Genomic DNA, 20,001 nt, shown 5'->3' with positions numbered 1-20,001 from the left:
CTTCAAGTATGACAATTTGTAGTATGGGGACTTTCTTGAAGAAATAGGGCATCAAGGTGAATTGTGTGTAGAAAAACAACTAGCTGTACATGAGGGTGGTCTTCAAGTTGTTGGAGGTGATGAGCTTAGCTGTTTTTCTAGCATGAGCAATTATCAAATATGCAAAGTTTATCGAATGGACATTGATGCACATGAAACACCTTGTGTGCTTGCTGTTTGTGATGAGTAGGTGTTGAAGAGATTCTTTGAGTTACTTGATCATGCAGTGTGGGAAAATCGTGTGCGGTGCATGAGTGTAAGAGGTAATAGCGAAGTAGCATGTAGGAGTGTGAAGTATGTACATGGTGGAAGTCGTGATTGAGCAGTATGTTGTCAGAGAAGGAAAATGCTACTTACAAGTATGCATCTGTTCTTGGCATGTCGAGCTGTAGATTCGTATACTTGTGCATAGATCGCCATCCGGTGTTGGGCTCGGATGTTTGCACTTTGTTTTTGTTCTGGAAGAAGTCTCTGTAGTCATGAGGTAGGCGACTCCTCCTTAGGATGATAGTGCGCATGGGCATCAACTCCATCTTCAGATTGCTTTGCCATGGAGGGTTGTGATGGATTTCGAATATGCTACTTACCAGTATGCATCTGTTCTTGGCATGTAGGGCTGCTGACATTCATATCTGTGCATAGATCGCCGCCTAGTGTTGGGTCCGGATGATTGCATTTTGTTGTCCTGGAAGAGTCTTCGAAGTATCACGAGATAGGTGGCTCCTCCCCTGGACTACAGTGCGCATGGGCATCCTCTCCATCCTTAGATTGTTTTTCGCCATTGTGGCAGTGATGGAGTAGATACAGTAAGTGATGACCATGCTATACAGTAATTCTGAGTGCTGCAGCCGCTACAGGCGCCGGGGAGGAGGGTGGGCGATATGAATGTCAGCAGCCCTACATGCCAAGAACAGATGCATACTGGTAAGTAGCATAGTCGGTTCGAGACATGTGGGCTGCTGAATTCATATCTGTGCATAGATTATATAGCAGTCCCTCCATTAGCGGCGGCTGCCCGTGTCAGCTGCAGCAGTCTGAAAAAGGGTCTTGAGAACAGCCTGTCCTACAGCTGCCTGCTGTTTTGAATGTACATCTACACAGTAGTGTTTAGTAAATGTATGTATAGTGGACCATGTGGCTGCTCTACATATTTCCTCTAAAGGAATGTTCCCTAGGAAAGCCATGGACGCCCCTAACTTTCGTGTTGAGTGGGCTCTTGGGGGAATCGTTAATGTGCGTTTAGCTTTTTCATAGCAAATTTGAATACATTTAACGATCCATCTGGCTATCCCTGCTTTGGAAATGGCATTGCCCTTGTGTTGTGGAGAAAAAGCAACGAACAGCTGTTTTGTTTTCCTAAAATCCTTTGTTCTGTCTATATAGTACATGAGGGCCCTCTTTACATCTAGTGTATGGAGCATTCTCTCTGCGACATTTTCTGGATTTGGAAAGAAAACAGGCAGTTCAATAGTCTGATTCATGTGGAACTGCGATATCACTTTAGGCATGAATGTGGGGTTGGTACGTAGTACAACTCTGTTTGTGTGAACCTGTATGAATGGCTCTTGAATGGTTAGTGCCTGGAGTTCACTAACTCTTCTCAACGAAGTGATTGCCACTAAGAAAGCTACTTTCCAGGTGAGGAATTGAATCTCACATGAATGTAGAGGTTCAAAAGGTGGACCCATCAATCTGGTGAGGACCACATTCAGGTTCCACACCGGTGCCGGTGGGTGTGTTGGAGGAATCACTCTTTTGAGTCCCTCTAAGAAGGCTTTGATGGCAGGCACTCTGAATAAAGAGAGGTGCTGCCTGTTCTGAAGATAGGCTGCTATTGCGGTTAGATGTATACGGATGGAGCTGTATGCCAGATTGCATCGGTATAAGTGTAAGAGGTAACAGATGATGTTCTGAATGGATGCATCCAGCGGATTAATGTCATTGTTTTTACAGTAAATGACAAATCTTTTCCATTTAGCCGCATAGCAAGCTCTGGTCGTGGGTCTCCTGGCCTCCTTGATGATATTCATACATTCTGGATGCAGGTTTAGGTAGCCAAACTCTAAGACTTCAGGAGCCAGATCGCCAGGTTCAGCTGTTGCGGATCTGGGTGCTGAATTTCGCCATGGTTCTGTGTTAAAAGCTTGGGCGTTAGCCGCAGTCTGAGGCGGCACCACGGAAAGTTCTAGTAACGTGGTGTACCATGGCTGGCGTGCCCACATTGGAGCAACTAGGATGAGTGTCATTGAGTGTTGCCTTAGTTTGCGTGCCACTAGCGGTATTAATGGCGCTGGGGGAAAAGCGTACGCAAATCTGCCTGACCAGTTCATTCATATCATATCGCATTGCCCTGCGACTGTAGATGCGGGAACCTGGCGGCAAAGCTTTGGCATTTTGCGTTTTCCCTTGTGGCGAATAGGTCTATCTCTGGATGACCCCACTGCTGGAAGTACGGTTGGAGTACTGATGGATGTAGCTCCCACTCGTGCATTTGGTGGCTGTGTCTGCTGAGCAGATCCGCCATTTGGTTGTCCTTGCCCGGGAGGTGTTCTTCCATGAGGAACATGTTCCTCTGAATGGCCCACCTCCACATGCTCTGAGCCAGATGAGACAACTGTGGAGAGTGTGTTCCTCCCTGCTTCTGTATGTAGTACATGGCAGTCATGTTGTCCGTCCCGATCAACACGGATTTGTTGCACAAGTGTACTTTGAATGCCTTCATTGCCAGGAAGATTGCCATCAGTTCCAGAAGGTTGATGTGCATCTTCTGTTGCTGTGTCGTCCATAGTCCCTGCACTGTGTAATTGAGTACATGAGCTCCCCATCCCTGGAGAGACGCGTCCGCCGTCAGTATTATTTGTGAAACAGGCTCTTGGAACATTCGGCCCTTGCAAAGGTTTTGTGGATTCCACCAATGCAGAGAATTGTATGCCCGACCGCTCACCAACACTAGGTCTTTCAACTGTCCTTGAGTCTGATTCCATTGACGTGCCAAGCACTCCTGAAGCGGGCGCATATGTAGTCTCGCGTGCGGGACTATGAAGATGCAGGAGGCCATCATGCCTATCAAATGCATGAACACTCGCGCTGGAAGGGAGTGTTGAGGTCTGAACTTTTTTATAAGCAGGTGCTCTGCTGTTGATCCTCACTAAATTTGGCTGAGCTTTGGCTGCCAGAGTGTCTATAGTCGTGCCCAGGTACTGCCGTACGTGGGCGGGTTGAAGATGTGACTTTGGATAATTTAGTGAGAATCCCAGACTGTGAAGAAGGTGAATGGTGTGGGATATGTGGCTGGCACACTGCTGGGCTGACTTTGCCTGAACAAGCCAGTCGTCCAGGTAAGGGAAGACGTGAATGTGCTGTCTCCTTAAGTGTGCAGCCACTGTCGCTAGGCACTTGGTAAAGACTCTGGGCGCCGTTGTTACTCCGAAAGGGAGTACTTTGAACTGATAATGCTGATCCTGAAGAGTGAACCTGAGATATTTTCTGTGTGATGGGTGTATGGGTATGTGGAAATACGCATCCTTCAAATCCAGTGTTGCTAGGAAGTCTCCCTGACTGAGTAACGGCAGAACCTGCTGGAGGGTGAGCATATCAAAATGCTCTGACAGAATGTATTGGTTGAGAGGTCTGAGGTCCAGTATAGGTCTGAGAGACCCGTCCTTTTTTGGGATCAAGAAGTACAGAGAGTACACCCCTGACCCTCGTTGTTCTACAGGCACGAGCTCTATTGCTCCTTTTTGCAGCATACTTAGTACTTCCTGCTGCAATAATGCCAAGTGCTCTGCGGACATAGGACGGTGCCTTGGTGGTATGTTGGGTGGATTGGATGTTAATTCCAGACAATAACCGTACTGGACAATTTCTCTGACCCACCTGTCTGTGGTGATGGATCTCCAGACTGGCAGGAACTGTTGGAGTCTCCCCCCGACCGGTGTTATGTGGTCGGGGGGCAGTGACAAGACGTCACTGTTTGTTATTGGCGGAGGACCAGGTGTTGTTGTGTCCTCATCCTCTGCCTTTGGTGCTGGATCCACGATATCCACCCCTATTGTTCTTATTATAGGTACTCTGGGTACCTCCTTTATTGTACTGCTGCTGGGACCCCTGACCTCTAGCTGCTCCTCTATTCCCGGGGCGACGAAAGGAGCCACTCCGAAAATGCGACTGTAGAGCCCCCATAGATTTCGCAGTTTCAGTGTCCTTTTTAATCTTTTCTAGTGTAGTGTCAACCTCGAGGCCAAACAAAAAGTCTGGGTTGACTGGTTGATTCAAGATATTATTTTGAATTTCCGGTTTGAAACCTGATATTCTCAGCCATGCGTGCCTCCTTAACATCACACTAGTGTTGATTGCCCTTGCTGCAGTGTCAGCTGCATCTAGTGCGCATTTGATGGACGCATTTGTAATAAGTTGTCCCTCTCTGATGAGGAGCTCCGCTCCATCTTTGTAGTCATCTGGTAGGTGTTCTAGCAGTGTTTCTAGGGTATCGTAGTGTGACCTGTCGTATCTGGCCAGGAGTGCCTGAGTGTTGGCAATGCGCCAGATGTTTGCTGCTTGTGCTGCTATCCTCTTTCCTGATGTTTGTAGCACTTTGGACTCCTTGTCCGGAGGAGGAGCATCACCGGTAGTTTGCGAGTTAGCTCTCTTGCGAGCATTAGAAACTACCATGGAGTCCAACGGCAATTGACCTTAATGTACATTGGGTCTCCTGGGGCTGGTTTGTATTTTTTCTCTATTCTCGGGTTCAATACCCGTGCTCTGGTTGTCTCCTTAAAGATGTCCTTAGCATGTTTAATAACCCCTTTTAACATTGGTAGAGTCTTGACCGTTCTTTCTGATGTGGAGAACGTGTCCACCAAAAAATCCTCCTCCACAGAGTCAGAATGAAGTTCCACTCCGTGATTGGCAGCCGCTCTTTCAATGAGGGCGTTAAAAGCAGCAGTATCTTCAGTGGGAGATGGTTTTATATTGTAAAGATGAGTGTCAGGAGCATTTTGTGGGTCTCCTGGGTCATTAGGGTCTCCCCATGCTTGATCCTGGTCTTGCTGTTGTTCATTAGGGTCATTATCCACAGGATAAGTGGTATCCTCAGTATAGCCCTCTCCTGCATCCGTCTCCGAGTGTGCGGGAGAAAAAGGATGGTGGTTCCTGATCATATGTGTGGTAAGGTTCTACAAGCACTGGTGTCGAACCTGACGCCATTTTCCTTTTTAGTGGAATTTTGTACGAGTCCAAAGCCTTTTCTGGAACAATTCTCCGCTTGCGGAACAACAGTCTACCAGTGTCGACGTCGATAAACTGGTCCTGTGAGTCTTCGACATCAGTTCTTTCTGTGGACACTGTTCTTGGTTGTTCGATACTCTTCCTAAGTTCGAACATCTTATGTACCCCCGATGGTGGCAATCCAAACTTGATCGGTGCCGGCGCCGAGTGAGCCTTGGCGGCCTTGTTCGGTTCGGGACCCATTTTCGGTCCGAGAGTGTCCCGTTCCCTGATGCGCTTTAGGGACTCCGACACCTGTTGCAACGTGAACGCCGACGGTGCTATTGATCCGACAGGCTCTTTGGAGACAGGCCTCGACGCGGTCTCCGGTTTCTTTCCAGTCTTCGATCCGAAGTTTGGGATCGACGCCTTGTTGATCCGGTATTTTGGCAGTCTCAGCACTCCTCGGTGTTGATATAGTCGGATCGATCACCTTGACCTTGGTCATCGGTGCCCCAACCTTCGGTGCTATAGGCCTCTGCGTCTTCTCGGGACCAAGGGCCTTCTTCTGTTTCTCGGTGCCGAAGTCCTTTTTTGGTTTCTCGGTACCGAAGTCCTTCTTTGTTTGTTCGGCTCCGATGTCCTTCTTTTGTGTCGACGGATTGGAAGGTTTCGATGCCTTCGATCCGACCTGAACCAGTTGCACTTTCGGTTTCGATTTGACCGGTGCAGGTTTTAGTTTCGATTTCACGGAATTGACTCCAGTCTTTTTCGATAATTCTGGCCCTTTTGAAATGTTCGAAGCCGGGCCTTCAGGCGGGGCTGTAGAACGATCCGACCGATCTTGGGTAAGGCCCGCAGGCGATCCCTCGACCTGAGCCTTATCAAGACTATATCCCTCGGCCTCCGCATCGACAGATTGGCCTAGTTCCTCGCCTGAGCTATCTTCCTCGGCCCCAAGGGCCTCATCGTCGTCTCTTACCTCGTCGACGACGTCTTCGTCCCTGAAGATCTCTTCATCATCGTCGTCATATTGAGATTCATGCTCCGAAGCAGGGCCCGAATCTACCTCTTCGACGCTCTCGACTTCTTCATCCTCGGTGCCGAATATGTTGACCAGGTTAGGCGCCGATTTTTTGGCCTCCAATCTAGCCGCTCGTCTATTCCGAAGGGTCTTTTTTGACCGGAACCGGGCGCAGGCCATACACCTGGTCTCATCATGATCCGGTGATAAACATTTGTTACACACCGGATGGACATCAACGTGTGGATATTTTGCGTGACATAGAAGACATCTCTTGAAGTGAGTCCTCGATTCCATCTTCGAACGTCGATAGATGTTCGGACCGAAACTCGGTCCGAGAAGCATGTGTAATGTATCCAAGTAAGATTGTACTGGAACAGATATAGGTACCTGAAAAAGGTACCTGGGAAGGTGGGTGGGCGTATAAGAATCTACAGCTCTACATGCCAAGAACAGATGCATACTGGTAAGTAGCATTTTCCTTTCGAGGCATGAGCTGCAGATTGTATACTGGTGCATAAACTATACAGCAGTTACCTCCTTAACGGTGGCTACCTGTATCTGTTGCAGTGGTTTGAAAAAGTGTCCTTAATACAGCTTGGCCCACGTTAGCTTGTTGCTTTGCTTGCACGTCTACGCAATAGTGCTTTGTGAACGTCTGTGGTGTAAACCAAGTTGCTGCTTTGCAGATGTCATCTAGGAGAATGTTCCCTAAGAATGCCACAGATGCCCCTAGTTTACATGTGGAGTGAGCTTTAGGGGAAATGGTTAATGTGCGTTTAGCTTTAGCATAGCATGTTTGAATACATTTAACAATCCACCTTGCAATCCCTGTTTTTGAGATTGGATTGCCTTTATGAGAAAGCTACAAAAAGTTGTTTAACCTTTCTAAAGGATTTTGTTCTTTCAATGTAGTAAAGTATTGCTCTTTTCACATCTAGCGTGTGAAGAGCTTGTTCTGATACGGAGTCTGGTAGAGGGAAAAACACTGGGAGTTCTACAGACTGGTTAAGGTTGAAAGGAGACACTACATTAGGTAGGAATTTTGGGTTAGTCCAAAGAACCACTTTGTTATGATGAATTTGTAGAAATGGTTCTTGTATGGTTAATGCCTGGAGTTCACTGACTCTTCTGAGAGAGGTCATTGCGACCAGGAAAGCTACTTTCCAGGTGAGAAATTGTAATTCACATTTATGCAGAGGTTCAAATGGGGGACCCATGAGCCTGGTAAGGACGACATTTAAGTTCCATATTGGTGCGGTGGAACTCTAGGTGGGATTATTCTTTTAAGTCCTTCCATAAATGCTTTGATAGCTGGTACTCTAAACAAAGACAAATGCTGTCTGTTTTGGAGATAGGCTGCTATTGCAGCAAGATGTAGCCTAATGGATGGGTTAAATTGTTGTATATGCAAAAGTTAACAGATGTTTTGAATAGAAGCATCTACTGCGTTGATTTTGTTATTGGTACAGTAAATAACAAATCTTTTCCACTTAGCGGCATAGCAAGCTCTAGTGGTAGGATGTCTAGCCTGTTTAATGATGTTCATGCAGTCTGGCGGGAGATTGAGGTAACCAAACTCTAAGACTTCAGGAGCCAGATCGCAAGGTTGAGTTGACTGGGATCTGTGTGGGAAGCTTGGGTGAGAGGCATAGCTTTTGATGAGGAACTACTGATAGTTCCAAGAGGGTTGTGATGCATGGTTGTCGGGCCCATGTTGGTGCCACCAGGATCATTCTGAGGGAATGCTTTTTGAGCTTCCGAACCACTAAGGGAATGAGTGGGGGAGGCAGAAAAGCGTAAGCAAATTTGTCTGACCAGTTTATCCATAGCGCATTGCCTTTGGACAATGGGTGTGGATAACTGGATGCGACGCTTGGTTTTGCGTTTTGGGGTGTGGCGAACAGGTCTATTTCTGGGTAGCCCCACATTTGAAAGAATAGAAGCAGAACTTGAAAATTAAGTTCCCATTCGTGGATCTGCTATTTCTGACAGTTCGAGCTGGACTGTTCCCATTGGGCGCAGAGTCAAGACTGATCTGCATATGGCTGGGTTCAAACTGGAATGGCATGGTGAGCAAAAAAACAATGGATTTAGGCCCAGATCTTTGTACTGGGAAGAATGTATGACATTGTTCTGCATTTTGTCCATCAATTGTTCTTTTTTGCATTCGTCACCCCAAGTGGGACGGGTATGCCCAGACGTGGGTCCCGTGTTCTCCATGCCACTGGAGTCAAGCTATCCTGGCTGATGAGGGCTGAAAGCTCGAAACCGGTCCTAGGATGCTTGTTTCCAGTCCAGGGAGGACCTGGCCTGGCAGTTCGGGCTGGACCGTTCCCATTGGGCGCAGGATCAAGACTGATTTGCATATGGCTGGGTCCGAACTGGAATGACATGGTGAGCAAAAAAACGATGGATTTAGGCCCAGATCTTTGCACTGGGAAGAATGTATGACATTGTTCTGCATTCTGTCCATCAATTGTTCTTTTTGTTGTTGACGACTGAGCAGATCTGCAATCTGATTGTATACTCCTGGGAGGTGTTCTGCAAGGAGGTATATGTTTTACGGAATGGCCCACCTCCATATGCTTTGAGCCAGGTGTGAAAGCTGCAGAGTGGGCCCCCCCCCCTGTTTTTGTATGTAATACATTGCTGTCATGTCTGTACGAATCAGGACAGCTTTGCCTACTATGTGGATATGAAATGATTTTAGTGCCGGCGTGTAGAGGTATTGCTGGGGAAAAAGCTTTTCCAGATCCAGTCGGACGCCTGGGGAGATATTTTATGTTAAGGAATCTGCGGCTAGATGTCTCTATCAGATAAAGGGTGAACAACCCTAATCCTATAATATCAGTCCGCAAAGTGGGGAGGCATGGGTCGTGCTCCAAGGAATCTGCAGCTAGATAGAGACTCTACCAGATAATGCGTTTCCGGAGGCAACTTGTTCATCCGATAAAGACTTCTAGTTGGGGCAACCCCGCACCGCGGGGGCCTGCGTTACGCCCCTGCGACTGTGGGTTGCGGATTCACATCATAATCTAAGAAGTCTTGCAGGACTGAACGGGCAAAATGTCCGTCCCTGATTATCTGACCATCAAGGCAGTAACATTTTGCGAAGGTATGCAAAGAAGGCCACATCGCTGACTGACATGTCTTTGACTGGGCGCCCCACCCCCCAATGCCGAGCCAAGGCCGTAGTTGTAGCCTTTCCCCTGGTGGACTGGCCCCTAATCTCTCAGGGACTGCTTCTTTGCCATGGCATAATAGATTTAGATGCAGAATACAACCCAGTGAGAGATGATCCTTTTCTGCACTGCACTTCAGTTCTTTGCTCCCACGTACCCCACAAAGAGTTTGTCATCCTCCAGGAACACTTTTGTGTGGTTAAGTTAGAATTACAGCGCTCTTTTGGGTCCAGTCAGTGGAGATGTACCTCTTCCTTAGAGGGATGTGGGGGAGCAAAGAAGATGAGCAAAGTGATGGACTGACCCAGATGGAATGGGGTCACAGCCGTTGATAACAAGCATTGGCATAGCCAATAGGCCTCGCCTTTAGGACCTTATAAGTTTTGAGTTATTCAGCACAATAACCTTGGTGCAACAACATCAAGTGTTGCATGGCTAAACACTTACACGATCCCAAAGGCGAGACCTATTGGCTATGCCAATGCTCGTTTCTCCCAAAGCTAATACCACTATGGACAAAGGAGCCAGCGCGGTGCCAATCTTAAAATTACTCTATAAGCACATTATGCATTATGATTATATAATAAGAGTTTTTTTACGTTGAGAAAATAAAAGAAAACTAAATATTCTAATGGGTGTGCTGTTATTACTCCCTTGATAATGGTTAATATGAATACAGGAATCTCTAATTGAAAGCATTTCACAGACTTCCGGTACCAGTGTTAAATCGATTACAACAAGCTGAACGGAATCCCACAGTGATGCTGTCCACATAAATAATTACAGTCCGCAGTACACCGAGGTGCCAAAAATCAACAAGAAATTGCAGCAGCTGCATAAAAAAAGACACGAGAGAAGCTCCCATCTAAACCCCAAGGCACCTAGGCTGCCCTCTTAACCACCATGGCATAGGATGCCACCCATATACATCAGTAACATAGTAGGCACAGACTTCGGGTCCGACACCGTGGAAGGTTGCGGTGGCATGAACGTCATCGAACTGGATCTGGGATCGGATCCCTGCAGCCCCATTGACTTTGTGGCCGGAGCAGATGGCATTGAACCCGATGGGGCCCCATCTGACCCCATCGGCCCAAAGGCTCAAAATCTAATCTGAGCAGGAGTCGCAGCGGCTCCCGGAAATGGGGGTAGACGTTAAGTCGACTCTAGCTCCACGGAACCGTGCCTAGAGCGTCTGTGCTATTTACCTCTCTCAACGACGGACGACAGTTGAGGTGAAGACGAAGTCCACTTGGACGACGACTTCTTATGCCTCTTCCCAGAGTGTTCTGAGGACCTCAAATGGGAGGAAGAGTTACCTCCTCTGAGTCTCGCTGGACGGTGTCGAATGCCGAGCCGCGAGTAACTTCATCGCCCGCTCCCTCAAGGTCTTCGGAGCCATCACCCGACAGTCTGAACACTACTTCGTATCGTAGTCGCGCTCGAGCCACCAAAAAATACACGGTGGGCATCAGTGACCGATATCATGCGGGAACAAGTCCTGCATGGCTTGAAACCAGTCTTCCTTGAAGACATCCCTCGCACACAAAGTCGGAAAAAATCCCCCAAAAAATCAACATAAGTCGAGAAGAACAAGTTATTAACCTTCGGTAACACATTATCTGGTAGAAACTATCTAGCTGCAGATTCCTGATCGAGCTTGACGCCTGGGAAATTGAAAAGTGAGCAATCTGCAGCTAGAAGTCTCAATCAAATAAAACTTGCCAAAAAGCGGCAGACGAGTAGCTCTTCGCAGATCGGCGCTTAACTGGCACAGAAAGAAAAGAACGGACGTCCGCACGCCTGGGCGCGCCTGTTTAGATAGGCACTGTGACGTCATAACCAACGCTAACGAACCTGACATCACACAGTGCCGAATGGAGCCACCCGAAGTCGCACACAAGAGGTTTTGCTCAGCAAACGTTTCTGGATCCAGCCGGACGCCTGGGAAATTCAAAGGTAAGGAATCTGCAGCTAGAAGTCTCTATCAGATAGAATGATTCCCTGCAGCCCCTTGGAGTGTCTCCCAACAACTAAGTTGGAGCTGGTGCACCCTTCTAAGTCCCTAGAATATGGTACCAACATACCCGGGGCATATGTTCACCAGGGGTCACCCATTGGCAGCAGCATGTATTGTGCCACCCATGAGAGTCTACTCAAACTGACTACGGGCCTGCTATTGCAGCCTGTGTGAGCTGGCACCATTCACAACAGATATAAGTTTGCTTATATCTGAGGTCATTGCACTTAAAAGCTAAAAGTCACCCCTAAGGTAGGCCTCTCAATCTTGAAGGCAGGGTGCTTGGTTATAAGTGAGAGGGTGCCCTGTATGAGCAGGACACCCCCTACAAACCCAGGAGTCCATTCTACAGGCTTAGTAAGTGCGGTCAGACATTTTATACATATAGTGGACATCAAGACAATTACGAGATGTACTTTATATTGGCTGCACTGAAACCGGTCATGTTTGATATCAAACATGTTGGAATCCTTACCCTACACCGATTCCCTGTATTCCCGGTACCAAACTTTCAGGGTCTAACAGTAAGCTAGGGCTGCTGCCAACCACAGACACGATTTTGCCCTCCTGCTGCTGAGCCAGGCTCAAGCAGGGGAAGATAGAAAAATAGGTTTCCTGCCACAGAGAGGTGTGACCACCTCCCAGACAGGACTTAGTGTAATGGGTTGGGTTGCCACCGCCACCAGACGGCTTTGAAGGACATATTTGGTGCCTTCTTTGCGTACTCCAGTTGAAACCAGTTCAGGGAGCCGCTGGCTCTCACTCTGGCGTGAAACTGGACAGAGGACACGGGCAGTGTTTCTGTAAGTCCCTTGAGGCCTGCACTGTCTTCTCACAAAGTTTGAGGCCAGTATCACTCTGTCTTCCAAAGATCTTTGGGTTACTAGAAGCTCCAGCATCGCTGCCAACCAAAGTCTTCTTCCTCACCGCATCCTGTGCACCGTGGACATACATTCTTGATGAGCTGCTCGAGGTCCTCTGGCGACTCCTGTGCCTTGAGCCTGGGGGTCCTCATGAGGGTCTTCTTTGGCTACAGTGGGCTCCCCTGCTTGCTTGGGGCCTGCTCAGACTCTCCTGCAGTTGGTGAGTCCATTTGACCTTGCTGGTCCCGACAATGTACCTTCTTCATTTTACACATCTGTTGCTGCTGCCAAGGCTTGTTGGTGCCCCCGCTGGACACCGAACCCCTGGTTCTTGACTTACGACAGCTTGTGAACGGCTCCTGGTCTTCCACAGCGTCCCCTGGTCCTCACAGCTGCAGCAACAAGGTCACCATCAACTCTCCTGCATCATTCGTCATCCGTTGTCATTGGTCTTCTGTGCCTCCTGGTCACTCCTGAGTGCCATAGACTCTGTCCCTCTGCTTGCAGGTACTCCTCTTCAAGAATCCACTCTTGGATTCCACAGTACTCTTTCACTTTCTTTGCCAGCTGCATCTTTACTGAAGTCCTCCATTTAATCCACGGCAGTTTCCGACGTTACTTTGCACCTGGCTTGCCTGGTGTAGGTATCCTGGTTCCCGAGGTAACCACAGGGGGAGGACTCTCCAACCTTCCATCTTACACAGGGTTTTTTCAGGGTCCTCTGGGAAGAGTCCATCTTCCTGAAAACTGCAATTGTGACTTCCCAATTTACTTGCATTTGAATAGGCAGCTTGTTTCCATTCTGCACACAGCCTCCACTGGGTACCTGGATACTTACCTCAGGTGGTTCCTTAGGTCCCAGCTCTTCTGATTCTTTTGGGTCAGGTATCTATTTCGGTCGCAGTTCACATTTCACTTTCTTACTATGTAGCTTGGTCTCCTCCTGGAGACCACTGTGTTTTTGTGCTTACTTACCGGTTTCCTTTTGAAATTTTGTGTATCTTTTGTTGATTTCTCCAGGTAGGAGATATACCAATGTGTTAGTGAGCGTGTATAATAAATATAACAGTTTTTAGAACTATACTGTGGTTCTTTTTCGTTTAACCTACACTACATGATACGTTCTGGTGAAACAAGCTGCTCAACACTCCTTCTGGAATAAGCCTGAAGGCTGCTTTCCACAGCTACCAATTAGAGAGCTTTCTATGGTTGTTTAAGACCACTAAAATCAGCATAAGTGTTGTCTGGATTAGTGCAGAGTGCTTTACTCAAATAAGTATGCACCATATACTAAGCCACACCCCTACAGAGGGAGACACTACTAATATGGGTGGGATGTGAAGGGAACACATTGCTCTGGGAGGCAAGAAAAGGGTGCTGTACCTTTGATAAAACAAGAGTGTAGGACACAATTGTAGAAAGCCTAAAATTGCCAGATACGGATTCCCCTGATAGTCGCATACATATAGATCAGCATACCAGGGATGCTCACACTGGTGAGACAACAGGCGAGACCTGATTTTTGTCAAGTTGGGGGGCTCAATCACACAAGATGTAGAGAACTATAACTTATTATGCTGTAAGAGCACTACGAGCGACAGGGGAGGTAATAGTACAGGGGCTCAGGGAGGGGGGGTTAGTATAGAGGTATATGGAGTTGGGATGTACTCACTATTATGTAATAATACTTGGTACATTGAGCAAACTTAAAACACGTAATGGAAACAAGTGTTATATGAAGAAGATTCTGTTCCGTACCTGTACCTATCATGATGTATGAAGTATCTGCGATGCATACCAATGTGTTATAAAACAATAACAATTTTGTTAAAAAAAATAAAGGGCAACAGATGTTTCATGTGTGTCTAACCTGGTGGGAGGACCTCCGTGAAGGCAGTAGTTGTTACTTTTATTGTGGGCAACTGGAAGTCAAGCACTTCTGCTGAGTTTAGCATATCCACAGCTAAAGAAGCTCTTTTCTCTGTCACAGGGCCAGGAGGAGACACCATGCCGGTGTCTGTAGAAGTGTGAAGGCTACAATAATCTTGTAATTCCTCATACAATTATCCTCTTTAGATTGGGGTGCAAAGTCATCCCCATTAAAATTATTGTCCATGTCCATGCACAGAAATATTATGGAGTTCTTAAGCTCTGCTGTGTGGCAATGCCTGAGTATCCGAAATTGATGGGTTGCAGAAGGCTGTGCCCCAGTGGGATCAGAGACCTACCTCGGTTGAGACAAGTTTGGCTCCGAGTTTTAGCGCACAAGCTGTGCTTCCTCCTCTGGTGCTAGCATAGTCGATATGAAAGGAACCAATGCAGGTCGTGAAGCCAGAACCAGAGTCAACACCTGAATTGGTGTGGAACCCGAATTGAGTTCAGAGAGTCCAGATAGTGTCATTGGTGAACCAGCCACAGGAAGTCCAAATGGAGGTTCGTTCTCTTGGATCGTTGGGGCCCAAAGGCATGCCAGAGAGACCCATTAAGGTGCCAAAAAGTCGCAGCATGGTTTCAAAGAAAGTCGCAATCTGCTATGGCATTGCCAATGGACCTGGGAATTCGGGCAGTATTGAGACTAATCTTTGAATTGTCTCTAATGGAGATTGGGAGCGAGGCAGAGAGGTACACCAACGCCCTTTCACCCTCCCTGGAGTTTGAAAATGGCAGAAAGGGGCAGAGTTCCACTTACACTTCTTATGCTCCTTTTTGGACTTTCCGATGACTTTGACCATGATGAAGACCTCTCATGGAAAAGGAACCTTTCTTTCAACTTCAACCTATCACAGTGTGAAGTCTTTCGGTGTTTTTGTGACAAACATTTGTGATCCCGTTGAGTCTCTAAATTCATCTGGATGCAGTCGTCTCAGACCCTGGAATAGTGGCCCGATCCCAAGCACCAAAGGCACACCTCTTGAGGATTTAAGACAGCCCCTAAAAGAATTGAACCCTCTAGATTTGGGAGGTGACCTATCCCTCGCACGATTTCAAGACTAAATTTGGAGAAAAAGAGTCATATATGACACCAAAGAGTAACTCTGTTTTCGTGTCTGGAGGTACGGAAAGAAAGGGATGGACGTCAGCCATTATGGGTGGCGTTTACATGTGGCTCCACAAATTCTAGAGCGGGACGACGTCGGCATGGAGCCACATAACATCACTACCACCCCTACTACTACTACTACTACTCTAAAAGTTTATAGATCCAGTCTGACGCCTGGGGAATTAGAAGTATCCATCATAACTTTGTTTGCTTCCTCTGACTAGTAAGAAATGGGAAAGATCAAAAGATAATTCTCCATTTATTTAGAGTACTTCATCTGGCCCCTTCTGGGGGCGTTAGAAAGGTCTGCACTGAAGGCTTGAGTATACTATACAGGAGGATGTGTGGGATCCGGTGCATTTTATGGGTACTCCCATATGAAGGAGAAGTTGAAAGATGCCGTATAAATAAATTAATGAGACAGATGAGTACCTATCTACATAATTTGGCATGTACCTCAGCCCTTTCAAGACAAATTCCATAGAATCTTAGTATTGTGATAATATTTAGGCAATCCTCATCTCTACAGGTTACTTGTTAAGACAAAAAACATGTCAGCTAATAAAAAAAAAGGTAAGAGATGCAGTATATTGACAAAACTCACTTCTAGCAATGAGTGAACAGTTGACAGGCAAACATGACCTTTAACATGGCTACAAAAATCAACTGAAAATACAGCTTGAAGAAAAAATGCCGGCCCTGGCACAGGAGTAGCAGTAACTGCTGATCACTACACTATGATAATTAAGCGAAACCAGCACCTTATTTTTTTCTTCAAAATGTACAGAAATATTTGATACCCGTACAAGATAACTCTAGAAAGTTATGGAATAGTTTAAATGTACATGACAATTGGTAACAGGTTGGCTAGTTTGTATGGGATTTACCAACAGTGTTTCTACTCACTTGTGAAAGCTGTGGTCTTTTCCAACTAACTGGTACAAGTGCATTGGAATTGGAACCAGAGGATGTTGAAGATGTGCTTCGTGTGACTGCAATAACTTTAGGCTTTCCATTTCTGGCATTGCTGCTGTGCTGATCACCATATTTTTGTCCAATAATTGGAGTCTACAATAAAAAATAATGCAGGTTTACAACCAGTCTACTACTGGTAGGAAAATATGCATAAAGAACATTTGCATACAAATATTTGCATTCAGTCAAAGTTGAAGAAAATGTTTTTCCAATTGAGACAACACAGGCAAAAGTCAGACACAAAACCATTAGAGTACAGCACATTGTAACCTTTGGATAGTGTAGTACTTAAGTTACATTAAGGGTGTTAAGCACTTTGCTTATTAGAATGTAATTCTACAAGCATTCGTTTTTTTTTTGCCCAAAGACGTTCACCTTATATTCTGAGCTTTGACTAACTTTAAAAGGGGTCCCAAACCTAAAGGAATTGTCAAAACAGTAAATATGATGCTCCCCATGGCCACTGGTGGACTTCCTATAATTGGGGGGGGGGGAGGGGGAGGAGGGGGAGAGGAAAGAGGGCTGATTTAACCACCTCAATTTGAAAAGAGTAGAAAAACACCTTTTGGAGCCTTTCATTTGCGTCCAGTCTGGTACATTAAATAGTTTTTCTTAGATGCAGAAGCTCGCCCCAGGAACAATGCCTACTGGCAGCCTATAAAGTCCTACTGAAGTTTTTTCCCTTTTTTAACACGGTAATATTGGCAATTACTCAATGACTGTGAACATAAGAATATGTACAAATTCCAATGTGTATCCCTTAGAATACTTTCATCGCTATGGTTACACTTCATAACTAAATATCTTCAAGTGCAAAGAGTGTGAGAAAAATGGAATGTTCCCTCCACTTCTTATCCAAGATCTGTTTGGCTGAGATGCATAAGAAACAAACTCCTGGGACTGCCCTTTAGTTTGGTGGCACAAATCCACAAAGTACTCCAGAGCCACTTTGTACCTCCTGCCACAGACCTAGACACCACTGGAGACGTCATAGGCCTCTGCCATGCATCAAGGATGGGTTCAGTCAAAGGCTTGTTAAAAGGGAGTAAGGGCTCAGAGATAGAGAAGGGAGAACGGAGCACCTCAGTCAAGATGCTAGACTTTAATTCTGCTTTGGAATGACGCAATTCCATCTGATCTGCTGCCTTACTGATCAAAGCATGATAAGAGGTCCCCTCCTGCCTTGGGGGACCTTTCGGAGACATAAGCTCCCATTCAGGAGAGGGGTCCAAGCCACTAGCCTCCTGAAAACCTTCTAAATCCAGGATCAACAATCTCACCTTCCTCAGCCTCTCCATGTTCCTCTTGATATTCTTCCTCTTCTATCAATCGCTGCGCTTCTCTCGGAGACCTCATGCTGGGAACCGGCGTAGGTGGTGCCAGACGCAGTGATGGTGAATTCAGGATCGGGGTCAAAGGAAGGTGTACTGGAACAGTAGTCAATGCCGGCCGTGGTCGAGTTGGCACCTGTTCAGAACCAGACGGCGCCGGGGAAGATCCATCCAGTGGCACTCACACCTCCAGAGAATGTACCAGCATAGAAAATCTTGGTGTCAGGAGAGGCAAACTCGTTGGAGCCATCTGCATAAAAGGCATCTGAGGGAAATGAGATGGCAAGCCTCCCAATGAAAATGCCAGCGGACCCATGGGGCCAACAAACGCACCAGTGTGGTTAGCCGCTCTGGCGAACAAGCAAAACATTGCATTTAAAAAAATGCTATGGATCCATACCGGGTGTAGGGAAGGCAGGTGTGACGGGGAAGTGAAGTCCACCCCAACAGACGTGAACCCGTGGGATTCATCCCCTTCTCTCCCCCTACAGCAACCAGCGGACCAAAGTACATCAGCAAAGTGGTATTCCTATCCTTCACAGGACTGGACTCTGGAGCCGGGACGTGGCTCCTTTAATGCGGCCTTCCAGTTGGACGAAACCCCACCCCCCGATGACGTCGTGGTAGAGGGGCGGATAAATGCTGAGGGTACCCGGAAGACGACGGACGGCGTTTCCCGGGAGGAAGGAGGAGAGTTGGAGCCAAGGTGTACGAGGAGACAGGAGAGGAATTGAGGAAGCGAAGAAAGTGACGACCGGAGCACGGAGCCGAGCAGAGACGACCGCTACAAGCCAGGAGGCCACCGCCCCCTCGAATCGCCCCGCCACGTTCCCACGGGAGGAGCGTGGCTTGAGCAGGTACGGGGGAAAGTAGCGGGCTGGGTGGGAAGGAAGCCGCCACCTTCGCTCTAACGTACCCGTATAGTCAAGCCATAACCCCCCCCTCACTCGACGCCTAGTCCCTTGCACTTGCCGGCGAACCAAAGAGCACTAGAGCACTCGGTGTCCCTCACTCCCGGTCCTTGATACCAGCTGAGCACGACGTTGTCCTAATCCTTGGTTTCCTTGTTGTTTGTTTTTGTTTGCTGCCATCGCTGTAACGACATCACCGGAACCAACCCGAGTGTGCGGACCCAGAAAAGGGAAAAGCGGAGAAAAGCACCTCCTACCAGCAGCCTGGAGGCGTCAGGACAAAGATTATCGGACTCTCCCTCGTATACAGCTAGCAGAAGGACAGTACGACAAAAGAGAACTTTATATAAAATAAAACCTTCTTTACATCGCCCTAGCCTGGTTGTCGACTCTGTCCCTATCACCCCGCAACAGCAGGATACACCGGATCTGGCACAACAGGCTCTGAATCCGGGCGCGGAGGGAGCACATTCGGCTGCGGCGCCAGAGACCCTGGAGCCAGAGGTGGAGGGTCGGCTTCGGCAACTGTGGAGGCATCACTTGCCTTGGAGTTGGAGTCACCGGTCTCGGAGCTGGAGATGGGCCGGAGTCACCTCAGGAGATGGAGAGATTTCATCCTTCCTATGACGCCTGGGAACCGGGGACACTAACTTTGCCGCCTCATCCTTCAATGAAGGATGCAGAGACCCGAGGTGTCACTATTTCTTGTGTTTCATCGATGACCTCGAAGTATGCGGAGTTAGAGACTTGGAGCAGGACCTCAATCTTCTTCGATCCCTTTTTTGTTTCTTGGCTTTGGCCATGAACAGTTTGGGCTCCCTCTACTTTGAGATTCATGTGCCTGCAAGATGAACACTCTTCGATGTCATGGTCCGACGAAAGACACCACAAACAGCCTTTATAGGGGTCAGTGATCGACACTTGCCCCCCACATCCCCTGCATTGCTTGAAACCAAATTTACTCTGAGTAGCCATAGTCACTGCTACAAAGACACTTCGATTTGTAACAAAGAAACTCCTAGAAATGGAGAGCCCCGGAAAAAAACGTTACACATAGACGGCGCAGAAAAAAAGGGAACTGACATCAGCACACTGACCAGGTCTGCTTATGGCTCCGATTACGACACGCAAAGTCATGACGTCAGCGACGAGGGAGAGCTGAGGAGAAAAGTTTCCGTGGAATGCTGCACATGGGGGTTATTCATAAGGTGAGGAATCCACTGGCAGATGTATCCATCAGCCGGCGGCCCAACAGGATCCAGACACGGGACCGCGGGGCCCGAAGGCGCACCGGCGGGAGCACGAGGCCTAAAGAGGTGGTCCATGGTAGCAAGAAACACTTGCACCTGTGCGAGAGTCGCCGACGGACTCGGGTAAGGTGGGTAGGCCGCGGCACTCCCGGGCTCCG

The 20,001-nt window shown here is 47.6% G+C and overlaps 1 protein-coding gene across 19 annotated transcripts in view; it reads right to left on the bottom strand.

Moving 5' to 3' along the window:
- FRYL (FRY like transcription coactivator) overlaps positions 1 to 20,001 on the bottom strand; it is a 2,516,714-nt gene that overhangs the window by 335,713 nt on the left and 2,161,000 nt on the right. For all 19 annotated transcript variants that reach the window (XM_085642132.1, XM_085642134.1, XM_085642126.1 and 16 more), the window contains one exon: positions 16,283 to 16,444. In XM_085642132.1, the coding sequence (XP_085498258.1) occupies positions 16,283 to 16,444 (162 nt within the window). The remainder of the gene's footprint in view (positions 1 to 16,282; positions 16,445 to 20,001) is intronic.

Source organism: Triturus cristatus, chromosome 2_2 (genome assembly GCF_964204655.1).
Source record: "Triturus cristatus chromosome 2_2, aTriCri1.1, whole genome shotgun sequence".
NCBI classification, from domain to species: Eukaryota; Metazoa; Chordata; class Amphibia; order Caudata; family Salamandridae; genus Triturus; species Triturus cristatus.
This window is presented reverse-complemented; position numbering and strand designations above follow the sequence as displayed.